This window comes from Manacus vitellinus, unplaced genomic scaffold (genome assembly GCF_001715985.3).
Source record: "Manacus vitellinus isolate BGI_N305 unplaced genomic scaffold, ASM171598v3 scaffold_5_pilon, whole genome shotgun sequence".
Taxonomy (NCBI): domain Eukaryota; kingdom Metazoa; phylum Chordata; class Aves; order Passeriformes; family Pipridae; genus Manacus; species Manacus vitellinus.
Window position 1 is genome coordinate 31,707,485 of NW_021940682.1, and position 15,609 is coordinate 31,723,093.

Genomic DNA, 15,609 nt, shown 5'->3' on the forward strand with positions numbered 1-15,609 from the left:
GATGATAAATAGAAATAAAACAGGAATATCTGACTAACATAAAGAATTGTTTGCTAAGAATGGAATGGAGTCATGTTGGTATTGTGTTGGTATTTGGGACTGGGTTTTCACTAACCCTAAAGAAACCAAACATCTTTCAAAAGTAAATCTATTCAAAATTGCTGAGATCATGGAGATAACGGTTAGAACTTAGGCATGTGTTTTTTCTATACCAACAGTGCCATCCCCTGTGAAAAATATCCAAGTCAGTGTCAAGACAGACACTATCCATGCTTCATGGTCTCCTGGCTTTGGGCATGTGAATTGTTGCAGGTTGATGTTACTAGATAATCATGTCCCAGTTCATGAGATTCATCAGGAAGATTCTCCGACCTCCTACACTTTTTCAGGACTTACAGCAGGCCACCTTTATAACCTCTCTATCATAACCCAGGCTGTGGGATGGGAGAGCAGCAGTTTTCAGTCCGGACAGGCATGATTTCACAGGAATTCGTCACAACAAAACAAGAAGCTAAGACCATAATCAAATAATATTATAGGACATATTTCAGAATAAAAAGTGATTCGTGTTCCAAGTTAGAAACACCGTAAGCTTATTTAACTCCTTAAGTTACCACTCAACAAAGTTAGCAGGTAAATTAGCTCGTAGTGTGTCTGCAGCTAATTTAGCTGCACTGCTTAATGTGGGCAGCTCCATTAAACATGTAAAGTTAGGTGTTAACAGTCTGAGCCCCAGTGCCCTGACTCCTGTGGCAACTTCTTCAGTGAATTGGGGCAGTGTGTAGTCTGGTTATTTCACTGAAGTGAAAGTACTAAAGACAGTTTAACTCCATGATTCATACTGACCTGAATGGGAGATATAGAGCTTGTGAGTTTTTTAAAAAAATATTTTCTGTGGCTTTTTTTCTCTGAATTTCAAAATAGCTGCACTCCTGAAAAGGAAGTGGAAAAAAAATGTGGAGCAGCTTAAGAACTTTAAAATTGAATGTTGGTGGGTTTGGGTTGTTTGGTTGTTTGGGGTTTTTGTTTGCTTGGTGGCTTGGTTTGATTTGGGGTTTTGTGGGTTGTTTCTTTTCACAAAGAAATACTGATCCACAGAACTTGAGTTTTAGATTTTTTTTAGGAAGGTTTTTCAGGACAGTGTTCTGTGGTCATTAAGATAAAGATAAGATGACATCCTACTAGAGTCCAATAGTTAAAACACTTACATAGGCAAAAACAGCCTTTGCTTTCCTTAATTTCTGGGAAGAGCAAGGTACAGTTTCTCCTACAGAAATGTCATCATGTAGACATAATTTACATAAACAATATTGTCGTGTCTAAGACACACAGATGAGCGCTGTTGTCAACTGGGCTGTTTTGGGGATTACTCTTGTTTCATTTTATTTCTTCAGACTTTTTTATTTCTTCCTGTTGTGGGGTGCAATAATTTTAAATCTCACAGGTATTGTTAGAATGTAAACGCACTCCATCTAGCTTGCAGCACAGTCCTCCATTTCAGTACCTACTGTGCCTCAGGCCTGAGTAATTAAGATACTGGAGGTGGCTATGCTTTTCTTTAGGTGGAGCATTTGAATAAAGGAGTTTTATTCAAATCCCGTTTAGAGTGGTGTAAATCAGACATAGGTGCAGTAATGCCATAATGTTTACCGAAATGTATGCAGGCATCTGTTAGGAGCGTGTGCACGATCTGTTTTATGGTCAAAGTGACTAGTGTGAGTGCAGCCATGGCTAAAAGATTTTCTGCTCCATGAGGTAAGAGCGGTCATCATAAGACATGTCTCTCTCAGAAGTACAGTGTCTTACACAGGGCTGGGTTCAGTTTCCCTGTGACCAGACTTTGCCCTTTTACTGTTCAGGCAAAATTGTTCGTACTCCATCTCATGTAACTGTTCAAAAGCAAAACTCAACTACGGAAGTTTGGAGACAGCAGGTCTTACATGTTTTGTGGTGGATGTATTTTATTCTCTTTCTTACTTTCTTTTTTTTAGCCCCTGCTGAAGTCTTAGATTTGACAGTGACTAATGATGACAGCTTAGATGCTTTAAAAGTTAAGTGGAGAAAACCTTTGGGAAACTTCGATTTCTATAATATCACTCTGTCTCATCTTGGATCAGTTAAAGGAGTCAAAATTGTGCAGCCACCAATCACCGAGACTCACTTTGATAAGCTAACTCCAGGACGTCTTTATCAGGTTACTGCCCGCACAATCAGTGGTGAACTGTTTACTGATGGGATGGCAACTGGCAGGACATGTAAGTCTTTTGCTTCAGTAAGAATATTGTAAATAATGCTATTTTTGCCTACATTGGCCTTGTAGAAAATCATTGTAAGAGAAAATGGTTTGGATTCCAGGCAAAATAAGATAAAGAGCACAATGTTGTTTCAGGAATACCCCTTTCTGACTCTCTGGCAATAGTTAATCTGTCAGTCAAAAGCAACTCTAGCGTATCTTGTAAGCAGGCAACAGTAGTGCATTTTGGACCTTATAGTTAAGAGAGTTTGTTACAAAACTGTTGCACACAACTGCACTTCTGACCAACTTTGTTATCTTGAAATCAACTTAGCATAGTATATAGAAGGAGTTACGTTATGGGGAAGTGTGCATGTAGTCAAATTATTAACAGGTTTTAAAGTAATTTTGCAAGGTCCAGTCTTATTGCTCTTTCCAGACACAAATCTGCAAACCAGAAGAGATTAGGTCTCAGCTTTCTTTACTATATACGGCTTGGATTAACAAAGGCATGTGGGAGCCTGGATAGAGCTGGGTTACGAGTTTCTTATTTTCTTTCAGAAATAATAATTTTCTTTCATGTATCTCTTGTATGAGTTCTGAACCTGAAAAATCCTGGCATAATTCTCCCACAGCATTACTGGACACAGAGATCCATCATATTCTCCACACCAGCCTAGCACAACTCGAAGTTAGATGATAAAAATGTAAAAGTGGGTGAAGAACGCATACATACATTGTTAGTAGACTCAGAGCCAAAAAATAGAAAATGTGTATGTGTGTGAGAGAACTGAATATTTATTTTAGAAAATATTTCTCGTCTACAACTAAACATCTCATGTGAAAGGCACATCCTTGACATATCTAGTTGCTATCCCATTCTCAGTGCAGGCTGGAAGAGCCCTGAAAAGTCTTTCATGTCCAGTAAGTACAAAGCTGGACTGGTAACATGCATGTCTGTTTTGTTGGTCTAGCCTACCATTTAAGTCCTTTAACATTACCATTTCCATCTAAAAGGAGAGCTTCAGGCCTCACTCAATGCCACTGATCTCCAGATTTGTGACCTAGACCCAGTGCTTTGAAAGCTGGAGATTAGAAGTCCCATTTCCAAGGATGCTGATCATGTGCAATTCCTTCCTTTGACTCTGTCATAGACACCAAGAGCTTTGAAAACAGAGTCACTTCAGCAGAAGCTTAGTGGCCTAAGGATAAATTTCTGAATCCAGGCAGTCAGGTCTATAGATACTCTTAGGATCCCTCTGTAACTCAGAGAGCCAGGTGCCCAAGAACATAATACACATTGCTGTGTATTGAGAGGGTGCCTACAACAGCAGAACCTGCCAAGGAATGTTGTGGTGAGAAATATGGATATCTCAGAGACTGAAACTTTGTACCATACAGGTGTAAGGATGTCCAGCCAGCCTGACAAGGCTGAACTTTGTCTGTTATGATGTAAGTACATCTGTGCTTCCTAACAAAACAGTGCGCTTTTATTCACTCGGAGATTGAAACACATCTCACATATTCACTGGCATATGGGAGTTCTAGATTTGATACCTAGATACCCATAGGAGGTGAAACTGGTATTTTGTGGTGCTGGTAGAAATCTTGCAATCTTGTGCTAGGTACTAAGCAATTAAGTATTAACTAAGCCAGATAAAACATGAGAGCATGATTCTAGCCTTAGTAGTTTACAGTTAATACTTGCTAATGATCTCAGGGCTCCAGTGGTGATCTCTGAATATTGTAATACTAAGCTAGAGGTATCCTGACCTACGGGTCTGCATCTGTCTTCCAGTCTCTGCTTGGTATGGTTAATATTTAATTATTTCATGAAAATCAGAAAAACTTCAGTGGTCCAGTGTGACCTGCAGCAGTAGGGCGAGAAGGTTGAGCATGTAAATTCAGGACCCTTGAAGTGCAGGACAGGATGGAGTAGAGGCTTTGATTGACCTCAGTTTTAACTGGTACCTTACAGCTGGGAGGAATTAGGGCATACAAAGGTGGAAGAAGCCATCTTTGTGGAATAAGCCATCAGACTTTGCATTTCTGCTGCTGAGGCTAGAATTTCACCCATAGCGGTTGAGGTTTTGACTTTAGGTGTGAAAAATTGATTGACAGTTTCTGCATGAACTTAAGTGCAGGAAGCAACAAGGAAGCTAACTGAAAACCAAGAGATGCATCCAAGAAATGCACAGGGGAGATTTTGCCTGCCCTGAGAAGGGTTTCCCATTTCTGATGTCAGAAACCAGCAGGAAAAAAGTGAGTGGTTTGTGTGGGGAAGAGTAAAAGTTTTCTTTAAAATGAAAGCCAACCTTTCCGACAAGATACCTCACATTGCTCTAGCTGGTCCAAGTACTTGTACAATAGCTATGCTGCAAGACAGGTTTTTCCAGCATGCAGTTATATCTCACCAGAAATACTCCACTTCAGTATTACTTTTTTGCTCTGTTCTTCCAGTTCCCCAGAACGTTTCAGAGCTGCAGGCCGGTTCTGGTGGCTGGCTGAGGTCTCTGCGAGTGACCTGGCTGCCCCCTGCGGGAGACTGGGAGAGGTACCACCTGCTCCTTTGGAACCGCACGGCCCTGCTGCTCAACACCACCCTCGAGAAGAACACTACCGAGTACCTCATCTGCGACGTGGGGCTCATCCCTGGGAGGGAGTACGGCGTGGATGTTGTTGTGGAGAGCGGTGATTTGCAGAGCAAGACTAGTTGCACGGGGAGAACGGGTCAGTGTGCTCATCCAGGCAGTGTGAGAGTGCAAAATGTTCAGCTGGGCTGTGAATACTCAAAGACTACTTGGGAATCCATAGACGAATTTCACATTAATACAGTAAAAAGGAGCTCCCTTGTAAACTACAGAAACAATTGGTATTAGCAGTTCTGTGAAAATTTTCAGGGTTATTTTTGTGGTAATTGTTTTGTTAGTGAAAGTTTTAGGAACTATATCACCATTCTGTCATGACTGGGGCATTACATTACATCTGCACTTCACCTGTTATATTTTGTAGCTGATTGGAGGCACCCTATAAAGTTCTTAAAGAGAGCAGCACAGGTCTTCCTGTATTGTTCATCAGTATGTTTCTTTGCCAGTCTGTATAAAGAATATCAGCAGTGTTAACCAAAGCTTCCTGAGGTGTATATTAGTGTGGCTGTTCCATAGTATACCAGTTCTTGTTCCTTTGCTCCATAAAGAAAATGAGGTTAGTCGGTTCAAGTCAGTCTTTCCAAAGGAAATCCATGTATACTTCAAGGACAGAGTGGAATTCTTTCGCAGTTTGTTAGTGAAAGCCACATCTGATTGCTTCAAATTTAAAAAATAATTGTAATATAATTGCTAGAATTTCTGCTCTATGGATACAGAATAAGTGCAATTCAGAGGAAAGAAGACCTAAAGGGGGAATAAGAGGTAAGGCTCGAGCCTAAGCCTTACCTCACTGCAGAATGTGAGATTAGATAGGGCCACTCTATCCTGCTATACCCTTACCTGTCATTCCCTGAGACCGTAATTTGTTAAGTTCACACAACAGCAAGACTGGTAGAAACTACAGAACTGAAGCTTTCTCTAACTTCTAGCAAATTTGGTCAGAGCAAGGCACATTCTCACCTTCCTTACCTTGACATATGTTGCAAATAATTTAAGTTTATGGTGTTACTTTTAATTGAGTCAGCTAAGCCATTAATAGTTGGACTCAATGATCTTAGAGGTCTTTTCCAACCTAAGTGATTCTATGATTCTGTAATTAGGACATAGTCCATTAGATAATACCCAGCAGTGGGTGTATCACAACTGTGTTTGACCCACAGTCAGGTCCACAGTGTATCTTTTATGAAGCATAGCAATTAGGTCCTGTTGTAATTTAATTTTCTCTTACATAAACCCACAGCCTTGGAAAGTGAGTTGTATTTCAACGTGAGAGGGACAGAATCAATTGGAGACTACATTAGGTAACATGCCTGCTGTGTATGCATGCACACACACACACACATGAACACACAGAAGTTCACTGATGGAATTCTTTCTTTTATACCACTGTAAGTTTGAAATGTCTCTCAACTTGACTGAGCTATAAACCACTGCAAAATCAATGTCACACTGACCCTATAATTTGCATCCTTGTTTGTTAGAGCTAAATTAGTGAAGATTTGTTTTATGGTACAAATGTCTTATATCCCTGTCTAGCACCCAGAGTTCAAGAGGAAGTTCACTGACTTCCCTGTGTTTCCATTTATACTGAAATATATATCCTTACGTAAGTTTAAACCTAAGCCATAAGCCATTGCTGAAGTCTGTTGCTACAGCCCTTTGCTGGAAGAGTAACACAAATACTAGATTTATAAGAATGGCTTCCTAGAGAAAGGTAAAGACTCTCCTCTTGACTGCAAATACTCTCTTGCTGTCACATATCTGTCTTAGGGAACAGATTCCTCACAGCAGCTCGAGGCATGGCAAGTGTGTTCACTACAAAGTCCTGTTCTCCTTGTGATATTTGTGTGCCTTTACAGCTCCAGAGCCTGTTCTCCAACTCCGTGTGAAGCATGCTAATGAATCTTCACTTAGTGTCATGTGGATGACCCCTGTTGCAGAATGGGACAGCTATGTGGTTTCCCTGGGAGACAGTGATCTTACTATCATAAAAAAAGAGCTTGAAAAAGAAGCTAAGGAATTCACTTTCACTGGCTTGGTACCAGGAAGAAAATATACAGCTACCATCACTACCATTAGCGGGACTTTGAGCAACTGGACTTCAGTGGAAGGAAGAACAGGTATTGTCAAATTGTTTTAATCTTTTCTTCTGTTAACTATTAATGATTTTCTTTGCTTTGTATGAATTAACTCGGTGTCTAAATCTCAAACATCTTGATCTTATGTTCGTTTCAAAAGTTGTGTTTCTGAGCCTCTGATTTCTGACTGACTGTTATCTTGCAGCACTTATTTAATATTTTGGGGAAATGGATGTGTAATTCCTGGCAAAACAGTTTTCTGAGGTATTATGTCATGTCTAATCAATCTACATTAGCACAATATTCCATATAAGAAGAAAAATTTTCACTGTGTACTTTCAGGAAGGTCACTTCCTTGATTCAAAGCATTCATCATCTGGGAAAAAAACAAACATCACCATACAGAAAATGTTACTTTAGGGGGAACATTCTGAGGGTGACAGACACAAAACATATGTGACCTTGAAGATGTATTTTGAATCTTTCTACTCTTTGGATTCCAGCATATGTATCTGTTATGGGCATGATTGCTGTGTCACAAGAAAGGTCCCATTCCCACCCCCTGCAGGGTGCTAATTTTGTGCAGGTGTGCAAGTTTTAAACCATATGTGATGCTTTACTCTGCTTGACTTAAGGGTTCTCCAGTGCAAACAAAGTTTTAAAATGTAGCTCTGGTCTGGCACAGCACAGTGAAAATCAATCTGCTAGTGTCTGAATCTAATCATACCAATGGCTTGATAGTGGTCCTTGCTTAAATTTTGTTACTCCTTCCAAGGCCTGGTAAGTTTAACTTACACATTCATTTCTCTGCTATGTGATTAGATAGCTGGAATTTCACTTCCGTCTGACTTATGCCCCTTTAGGAGGCCTATTCAGGCATAAAGGTTATGGTGTCCCACTTCACTAGTATGAATCAATGCTCCAAAACCCATCAGACAGGGATAGTGTGTCAACATTACATTGAAAATGAGTTAAAAGGAATGAACGTCAGTTAATTTGAGCATAGGTTCGAATAAGCATTCCAAACCTCTGAATCTTCCTAACAGCAGGCTTAAAAATATTGCTGGGAATATGACAGAAGTAGGTCTTACATGAATCCCAGATTGGTCAGCTTCCAGTGAAACTTGAGGTACCACTAAAAGTGCGTCTAGCGCAGAAATGTGGCACTTCAGTGTCTTGTTGGAGCTTACTGGGTCATGATAGCTGAAAAAAAATGTAAAGTTGATAAAAAACTGAATCAAAAATCCTTTCTGTTTTATAATGCCTAATTTTATAGCTTTCGTTAATGATTGCTAATCCAGTACTATGTATGCAAAAAGGTTGACGTAAAAGGAGATGAAGAGTGCAATCATATTTTATAAAGTTGGAATCTTCTGTATTTCAGTTGTGCTTGGTCCTGTAATCAGAAATACTTAGCAAGAAGTAACTGTATTTCCTTGCTTTGGCCAAATATTGTCAACTTAAATAAAAAAAGAGGATTTGCAGTAAAGTTTGGGCAACATATTACATTCCTTTGTTATTTCTTTATCCTTTTTGGTCTGACTAGATTAACGAGGTTATACTTGGATAAATGTTATGTTTGTTTAACAGTTCATCTTTTGATGCTATAAAAGTTGATATCCTGCAGATCTTCTGATGTAAAAAGTAAAACCAAAACCATCCCACTCAGTTATGCCCAAAATTAAGGGGTCTAACACAGCATAGATGACTGTGCCTGAGGTATTCCTTAAACAAGCTTGCCATTTATTAGGAATGAAAGATGGAAAATGGGAGAGGAAAGGGAGAATGAAAGACACATACTGTATTTGAAATAGTCATCAAAAGAACTCATGTGATTTCCTAAATTTATGGGTTTTGTTTAATGATATTTATAAAATGCCATCTCTTCCAGTTCCTTGATCTTGAATAATTTTGGTCTGGCTGAGAAAAGCTGTGCTAAAGCCTGAAAGACCTTTCTGTGACTTACTTAGTTTCCCATAGACCACATCCCAACAGACAGGAAGCAGTCCACAGTTAGATTATTTTTAGTCCTGTTGAGTCTGGCTGCAAATTGGAATGTTCTTTTGATGCACTTCCTCAGTGTGACTAAACTTGGGTTCTTTGGGGGATTCTGTTTTGTTTTGTTTCTCCTCAGTAATATTAAGACAATTTTATTTTCAGTGCCAGCCCAAGTGACTGATCTGATTGTGGCAAGTCAGGGATCAACCAACAGCTTATTCACCAACTGGACAAGAGCTCCGGGAGATGTAGACTCATACCAAGTGCTATTGATTCACGAGAATGTTGTCATTAAAAATGACACTGTTCCCAGTGAAACCAACAGATATCACTTCTATGCTCTGAAACCTGGAGGACTCTATTCAGTTGTTGTCACCACTGTCAGCGGAGGGATATCTTCAAGGCAAAAGATTGCAGAGGGAAGTACAGGTAAAAAGGAAAATACTCCAGCATGTCTTTTCTTAGTTCTTAAAAGATGAATTTATTAAAGAGAATGGGCTTGTGATTAAGCCACTGCACTGAGAATCCAGAATTATGGGACTTTCATCTATATAATTCCTGTATGTGACCTCAGGCATGCTGTGGGTCCAGAGTCATGTAAACATGGCTTTAGGGAGCTAACTGCTCTGCCTACAACAGGAATTCCATACAGCAGGATCACTCTGTAATAAAGACAAAAATATACCCTGAGAGTAATGTACAGCTGTGGTGGTGAATCACTCCTTGGAAGAGACTTTCTTGTTCCATTGACTACATGGTGGTGTAGAGTGATTGCTCCTTACTTAGGTGTGCCAACTGTCTGCCTAAAAGTAGTGGGATGAATCTGTGTTTCAGTTTCTCATGACCCATTCTTTTTCTCTAATGCACCATCAAAGAATGTCCGCCAGGGTTAATTACTCATTATGACACTCTTCTGTACTGCATAGCACAGGATTTACTATTGCATCAAATTCTCTAAGTTTAAAGACTCATGAAATATAGTACCGGTTGTTTGGATATTTAGATAGAGGAAAACTTTGACAACACAGTTCAATTTCACCCTTTATGTGAATTTGGCAAAGGCCAAGCATTCTGCAGTTTGCTCCAATGTTCTCCTTGAAAACAACTGTTTTCAGGGGAAAAAACAAAAACAAACCTGAAAAAACAACTGGAGAAGAATAATACTAAAAGGCTTAAAGTACATAAACATTTTGTAAAATCTGAGTTTTTTGTCTCTGACAGCTGATGGCCAGCCCCTCTACAGAGGTAAGTCAGTTCAGTGCATCAGAGTCCAGTGAAAATGTGGCAGTTCATTATTTTTAAGCTCTGCCAATGTAGTACCTCTAAGAGTTTTGTACATGAGTGATGGTAGTTCTGGCAATGTGGAACCTTAGAGCTCACCTTGAAAAACAAGTGGCATTCATGTTTTGGCCACTAGGCGTCAGAGAACTCACTGGAAATGAAACACATTCAGCTATGGGCCTCAAGGTCCTACCAGCCTCAGTAGTTATTGCTGTTACTGCGGAATGGCAATTTGAGAGGATAACTCAACTTCTGGGATTTTAGAAGCGCTGGGATCACACCACCAAAGACAATTTCCTTCACTATATTCAAAAAAGCAGCTGAATGTTGCCAAGTGGGAATCAGTGCAGTACTTTTCAGGAGTCCCAGACTGCTTATTTTGCAGGGGATAGTATTCCAGGCATTCCTACAATAATAAAAATTGCCTAGTTAAAGCTTTTTTTGTTTTTCCTCTTTGTTACACAGTTCCTTCCAGCGTGACTGGAGTAACTGTAAATAACTCAGGTCGCAGTGACTACCTCAGTGTGTCTTGGCTGCCAGCTTCTGGAGATGTAGACAGTTACTTGGTAACACTCTCTCACCATGACCAGATTGTTCAGACTCTCACCATTCCCAAATCCTTCAGTGAATGCTCCTTCAGCAGCCTTACTCCTGGAACACTTTACAAAGTGATGATAACCACAAAGAGTGGGAAGTATGAAAATTATACCTTCAGCCAGGAACGAACAGGTAAAGAGAGGCTCTGAACAAATCCAATCACTGTAACTACTTTGTATAGCCATTCAATGATTTATCAATATCTGATCAATCTGGGATAGACACATAGGGATTGGAGGCTCAAACCATAAAATTACAGCTTTATAGACTTAGTTTTATTCTTATACCCTTGTTACTGCTTTATGTCCTACAGAAATTCTTTAGTGTGAATAAAAATCGTGTCGGTCCTTAGGAGTGAGCAGAAATCATGTATCAGTTTCGGTTCAAATGTGTTGTTCTGCCCTTAACCCCTCTACTTGGCTCTTCAAGTATATCCGGCAGAGCGTCTCCCCAGAAAGCTACTCAAGCACTGAAAGAACAGGTTAGGATAGGCTAACTAGTGCAATGTTAGCAAGGTATTACAGTAACGACTAACATCCATGTCAGTTGGTTTTAGTGTTGTAACACACGTGTCTATGGTTTTGGTCATGCCGAGTTCCAGAATATTATAACAGGAATAGAGAAATCTCAGAAAAGGATGGCAATAATGATGGGAAGCTTTTTAAAATTTTCTCAAGGATTGAAAAGACTGAGACTTTATACTTGGTAAACCAGTAGAATAAAAGAAAGATGGTAAGGGATGTTAAAATGACAAAGAGTATCAAGTTAAAGGAATTTTAGTCTTCTCATGATGTAAGCGAAAATTCAAGGAACAGCCCTGTAAATATGGAGGACTAAACTCAGGATTAGTGTGAACCTGTGGAACTCAGTACTATAAGCAAAACTGACCAAGTTCCTTAAGACCAAAAATTGGAAAGGCAAACCATTGTCATGTGATGTAAAGCAGCCTGGAAACCGCAGTTACTCTTTTATTGCTTAAATCCACATTGTGGTCTTTTTGCAACTTCCTTACAAAAGCCTGGTAATTACCACAAATATAGTCCACTACCGCAACTCCAGTTAGTTCAGAAAGTTATTGCTTTATGAATCTTTAACTGTGTTTTTTTCTTTCAGTCCCTTCAAGTGTTCAGGGACTTACTGTCAGCAATTCAGCCAGAAGTGACTACTTGAAGGTGTCCTGGTTACATGCATCTGGGTATTTTGATAATTATGAAGTGATCATCAGGAACAACAACGATTTCATCCAAACAAAAAGTGTCCCAAAGGATGAAAATGAATGTGTGTTCACTAATCTGGTCCCAGGGAGGCAGTACAGTGTCACGGTCAGCACAAGAAGTGGGAAATACGAAACTAGTGAAAGGGTCTATGGCAGAACAAGTAAGTAAACACCCTGGAAACATTCTGAGACACCTCTGGGTTTGTTTTTTTTTTTATTTCCCATACCCAGGCACAAAAATCTGATATGATTTTAACATAGAATGTTGCTGTGTCTCTTCGAATGTGTATTATTCCAAATACAGAAAGTAGTATTTAGTTTATGACCAGCTTTTAAGTTACAAACATATAAAAAGTGAATGAAGAGACCTGTGCTGTGATTTTGGAAAGCAAATCTTGAACCACTGAAAACTGGTACAGTTTTCCACGTAAGCTTACTATTTATAATTAAATTATGCCAGAATGTACAAGACAGGTTTTTTTCTGGTCATGGAAAAGTATAAAGAAGAAGATAGACTAGACCTTAGTCTACTCAAACTACCCCAAGAACTGGAATTGGAGAGCATGGAGCAGGGGTTAGTAAGGTGGCTAGTCGTGAGACAGCAGGGATCTGGAGGCAATCTACCTGTCTTCACCTAGCACTGCATGTGAGTTAAGGAGCCATGCTGAGACAACTGAGTTTATTAACACAGATGTAGCACTGGGCAAAAACAACTGACCTGTGTCTGGCAGGAGCTGGAAACTGCACATTGTGGTGCTGCATCCCACAGATGGATTGCCTTGGCTCGGCGCTAGCTCAGACCTCTTTGCACCATATTTGTTGTACATGAGATCTTACTCAGTTTCTGTTGGCTAGGCAAACTCCCTGCAGGCTCCATTATTATTCATTTATTATTTATATGCTGATAGACTGGGGACTCCTGTTCTGAAATGGGACCTTCCAGTGTTAGATGGGGTGCAAACCACCCAAATAACTGCAATATACTGCTTTTCCTAGGGAACTGAATGAAAAGTTTTAGCTCAGAAGTGTGGCTTCAGAGGTGTAAGCTTTTTGCTGTGATCTGTTAGTAAGTACTGAGACGTGTCCTATCTTTCTTCTTACCTCTTCAGTGCCAGAGTCAGTGAAGGAACTGACTCTTAGTAACAGGACCACAGAAGATCTGCAGGTAACTTGGTCAAAGGCTGAGGGGGATGTTGATAAATATGAGATTCAACTCCTCTTCAATGATATGAAGATCTTCCCACCCATTTTCCTTGGGAACACCATTGAGGAATATTGGTTCACAGCTCTGACTCCAGGACGTCTATACAAAATTCTTGTCTTGACCATCAGTGGAGATGCACAACGTGCTACTTTCATAGAAGGCCTGACAAGTAAGAAATAATGTAGTATTTAAAATGTGTTGAGGCTTCTCTAGAATGAAGCACTGAAAATCAAAGGTGAACCATGATCTTATTTGAGCTCCTGTAACACTGGCTCAAAGACATCAGATCTCATTGAAAATCACACTAGTACTACAAACAAATTGATCTGTTGCTTAATAAACAAATGTCACAGTTACCAATATTTGATTATTGGCAGATCGTCTGATTTGTTGCATGGGAATGGTATTGAAATGTCAGCGTTTGGGTTTCTGTTATTCCCATGCACACCAGTTGTTTGCTCAGTATCTGTATTAAATCACTATTTTACACCTCTGTTACCCACCTGAAATGAATGGGTGAGATAATAACTGCAGAATGGCTAATTAATTAAGGGTACATGAAGAGCTTTGATTTTTTTGAGATGTTTTCAAAATATCATTTGGACAAGAGGGAGGTTATGCAAATAAAAGGAGGCAGAAACTTTTTTGTTTATGTTGTATTTTCTTTACTTTTGCTCCTATGAAAACAGAGAATTGCTTTTCTAAAATGGCGTAATCCTACACAAATGTCTTCAACTTTACTTGTGTTTACCAGTGTCTGAAATTACTCGTTCCTGTAAATGATCTTTGTCCTTTGAATCATTTGCTGTGGCCATTAAAAGGTAGAAAGTAGAAAGTCTGGATCAAACAGGAAATTTGTGAGCAGGTGCCTTTTTGTTCCCTTTTTTTTTCAGTTCCAAGCGTGGTCAGAAACATTCACGTGTCACCTAATGGCATGACAAACAGCCTGAAAGTGAGCTGGACTCCTGGAGGTGGAGATGTTGATTCCTATACGGTGACCATATTTCAGCAAAACCATCAGCTTGATTCCCAGAGTGTCTCCAAACATGTTTCTGAGCACACATTTCACAAGCTGGAAGCTGGGGAGCAGTACCGGGTGGTGGTGCAGTCTAACAGTGGCACCTTGCACAACAGCTTAGCAGCTTTTGGGAGAACAAGTATGTTTCTTTTGAGATAAGGAGCAAGTTGCATTATGTCTTCCCAGAAACTGACCCTTATTCAATAATGTTTATGAAGGTACTGTTGGGTATGGGGACACCCAGACTCATGAGTGACATATTGGACTTTATATCAAAGAGTCATGACTCTTGCAAACACTTAGCATGGGTCTGTTAATACCAGTGAGATGTGTCACTTGAGTAGCTTTACCTGGGTGAATGTGCATGGAATTCAAGTCCCCAGCCCAAAGTCTGCCTTCATAGGATGAGTGCAGTGCCATCCCTCTTATGTTTTAGCAGAGCCCATTGCATGATATTGCTCCAGTATCCTGCATGTCAGAACATATAAAACAATGCAACAGCTTGCTTTTAATCTATTCTCTCTCTTTAGCATCTACATGTATTAATTATCTGTGGCCTTGTGCAACAGCTGCTGGCTAACATTTTCTTTTCTGTGCCACTATTTTGCACCAATTTACCACTTTATTTTTCATTTTTTTCTCATATGCCTTTATTAACTGTTTTGGTCGGTTCATCTCACTCTCCTTCTCCCTCTTTTCATGATAGTTTATAGATATCTCTTGCTTCTCCATGCCCAGTTCAGATGTCCATGATGCTCTTTACATTTGTCTGATTGTATTTATGTCTAGGAATTATTTGTTTTGATCAACATATGCAGACATTGCTTTTCCCACAAGTGAACTTGAAAGCGTATGAAGTTATGTTCTATTAATTACTTCACTCATATTTGTGTATTGAATGGTCTGTATTTCACCTGGTAATGTCCTGCCTTTAATTGTTTCCAGTTCCAGCCTCTGTCCAGGAATTATTAGCTGATCATGCTTACAGCAGTCATTCCTTGTTAGTAACCTGGCAGAAAGCTCCTGGTGTAGCTGAGAGATATGACATTCTGCTCCTGAATGAACAAGGAGTCCTCCTGAGCAACAAATCAGAGCCAGCTGCTGCCAAACAGCACAAATTTGAAGATTTATTGGCTGGCAAGAAGTATAAAATACAAGTTTTGACTGTCAGTGGTGGGCTCTTCAGTAAGCGTGCAGAAACTGTTGGCCGAACAGGTAATTAGAACATCTTGGTTTATTTATAGTTCCCTCAGTCAGATATCATTAAATACATGAATCATCTGTATATCTTGATTCTGGAAAGATCAAAGGAACAAACTCCAGATATTTATGCATC

General features: G+C 39.7%; 1 protein-coding gene across 1 annotated transcript in view; it reads left to right on the plus strand.

The window, feature by feature from the left end:
* Positions 1-15,609, plus strand: part of PTPRB (protein tyrosine phosphatase receptor type B) — a 63,583-nt gene that overhangs the window by 22,542 nt on the left and 25,432 nt on the right. The window contains 9 exon segments of the mRNA XM_018080509.2: positions 1,992-2,255; positions 4,694-4,963; positions 6,741-7,001; positions 9,120-9,386; positions 10,704-10,967; positions 11,949-12,212; positions 13,161-13,424; positions 14,149-14,412; positions 15,219-15,488. Of these exon segments, the coding sequence (XP_017935998.1) occupies positions 1,992-2,255; positions 4,694-4,963; positions 6,741-7,001; positions 9,120-9,386; positions 10,704-10,967; positions 11,949-12,212; positions 13,161-13,424; positions 14,149-14,412; positions 15,219-15,488 (2,388 nt within the window).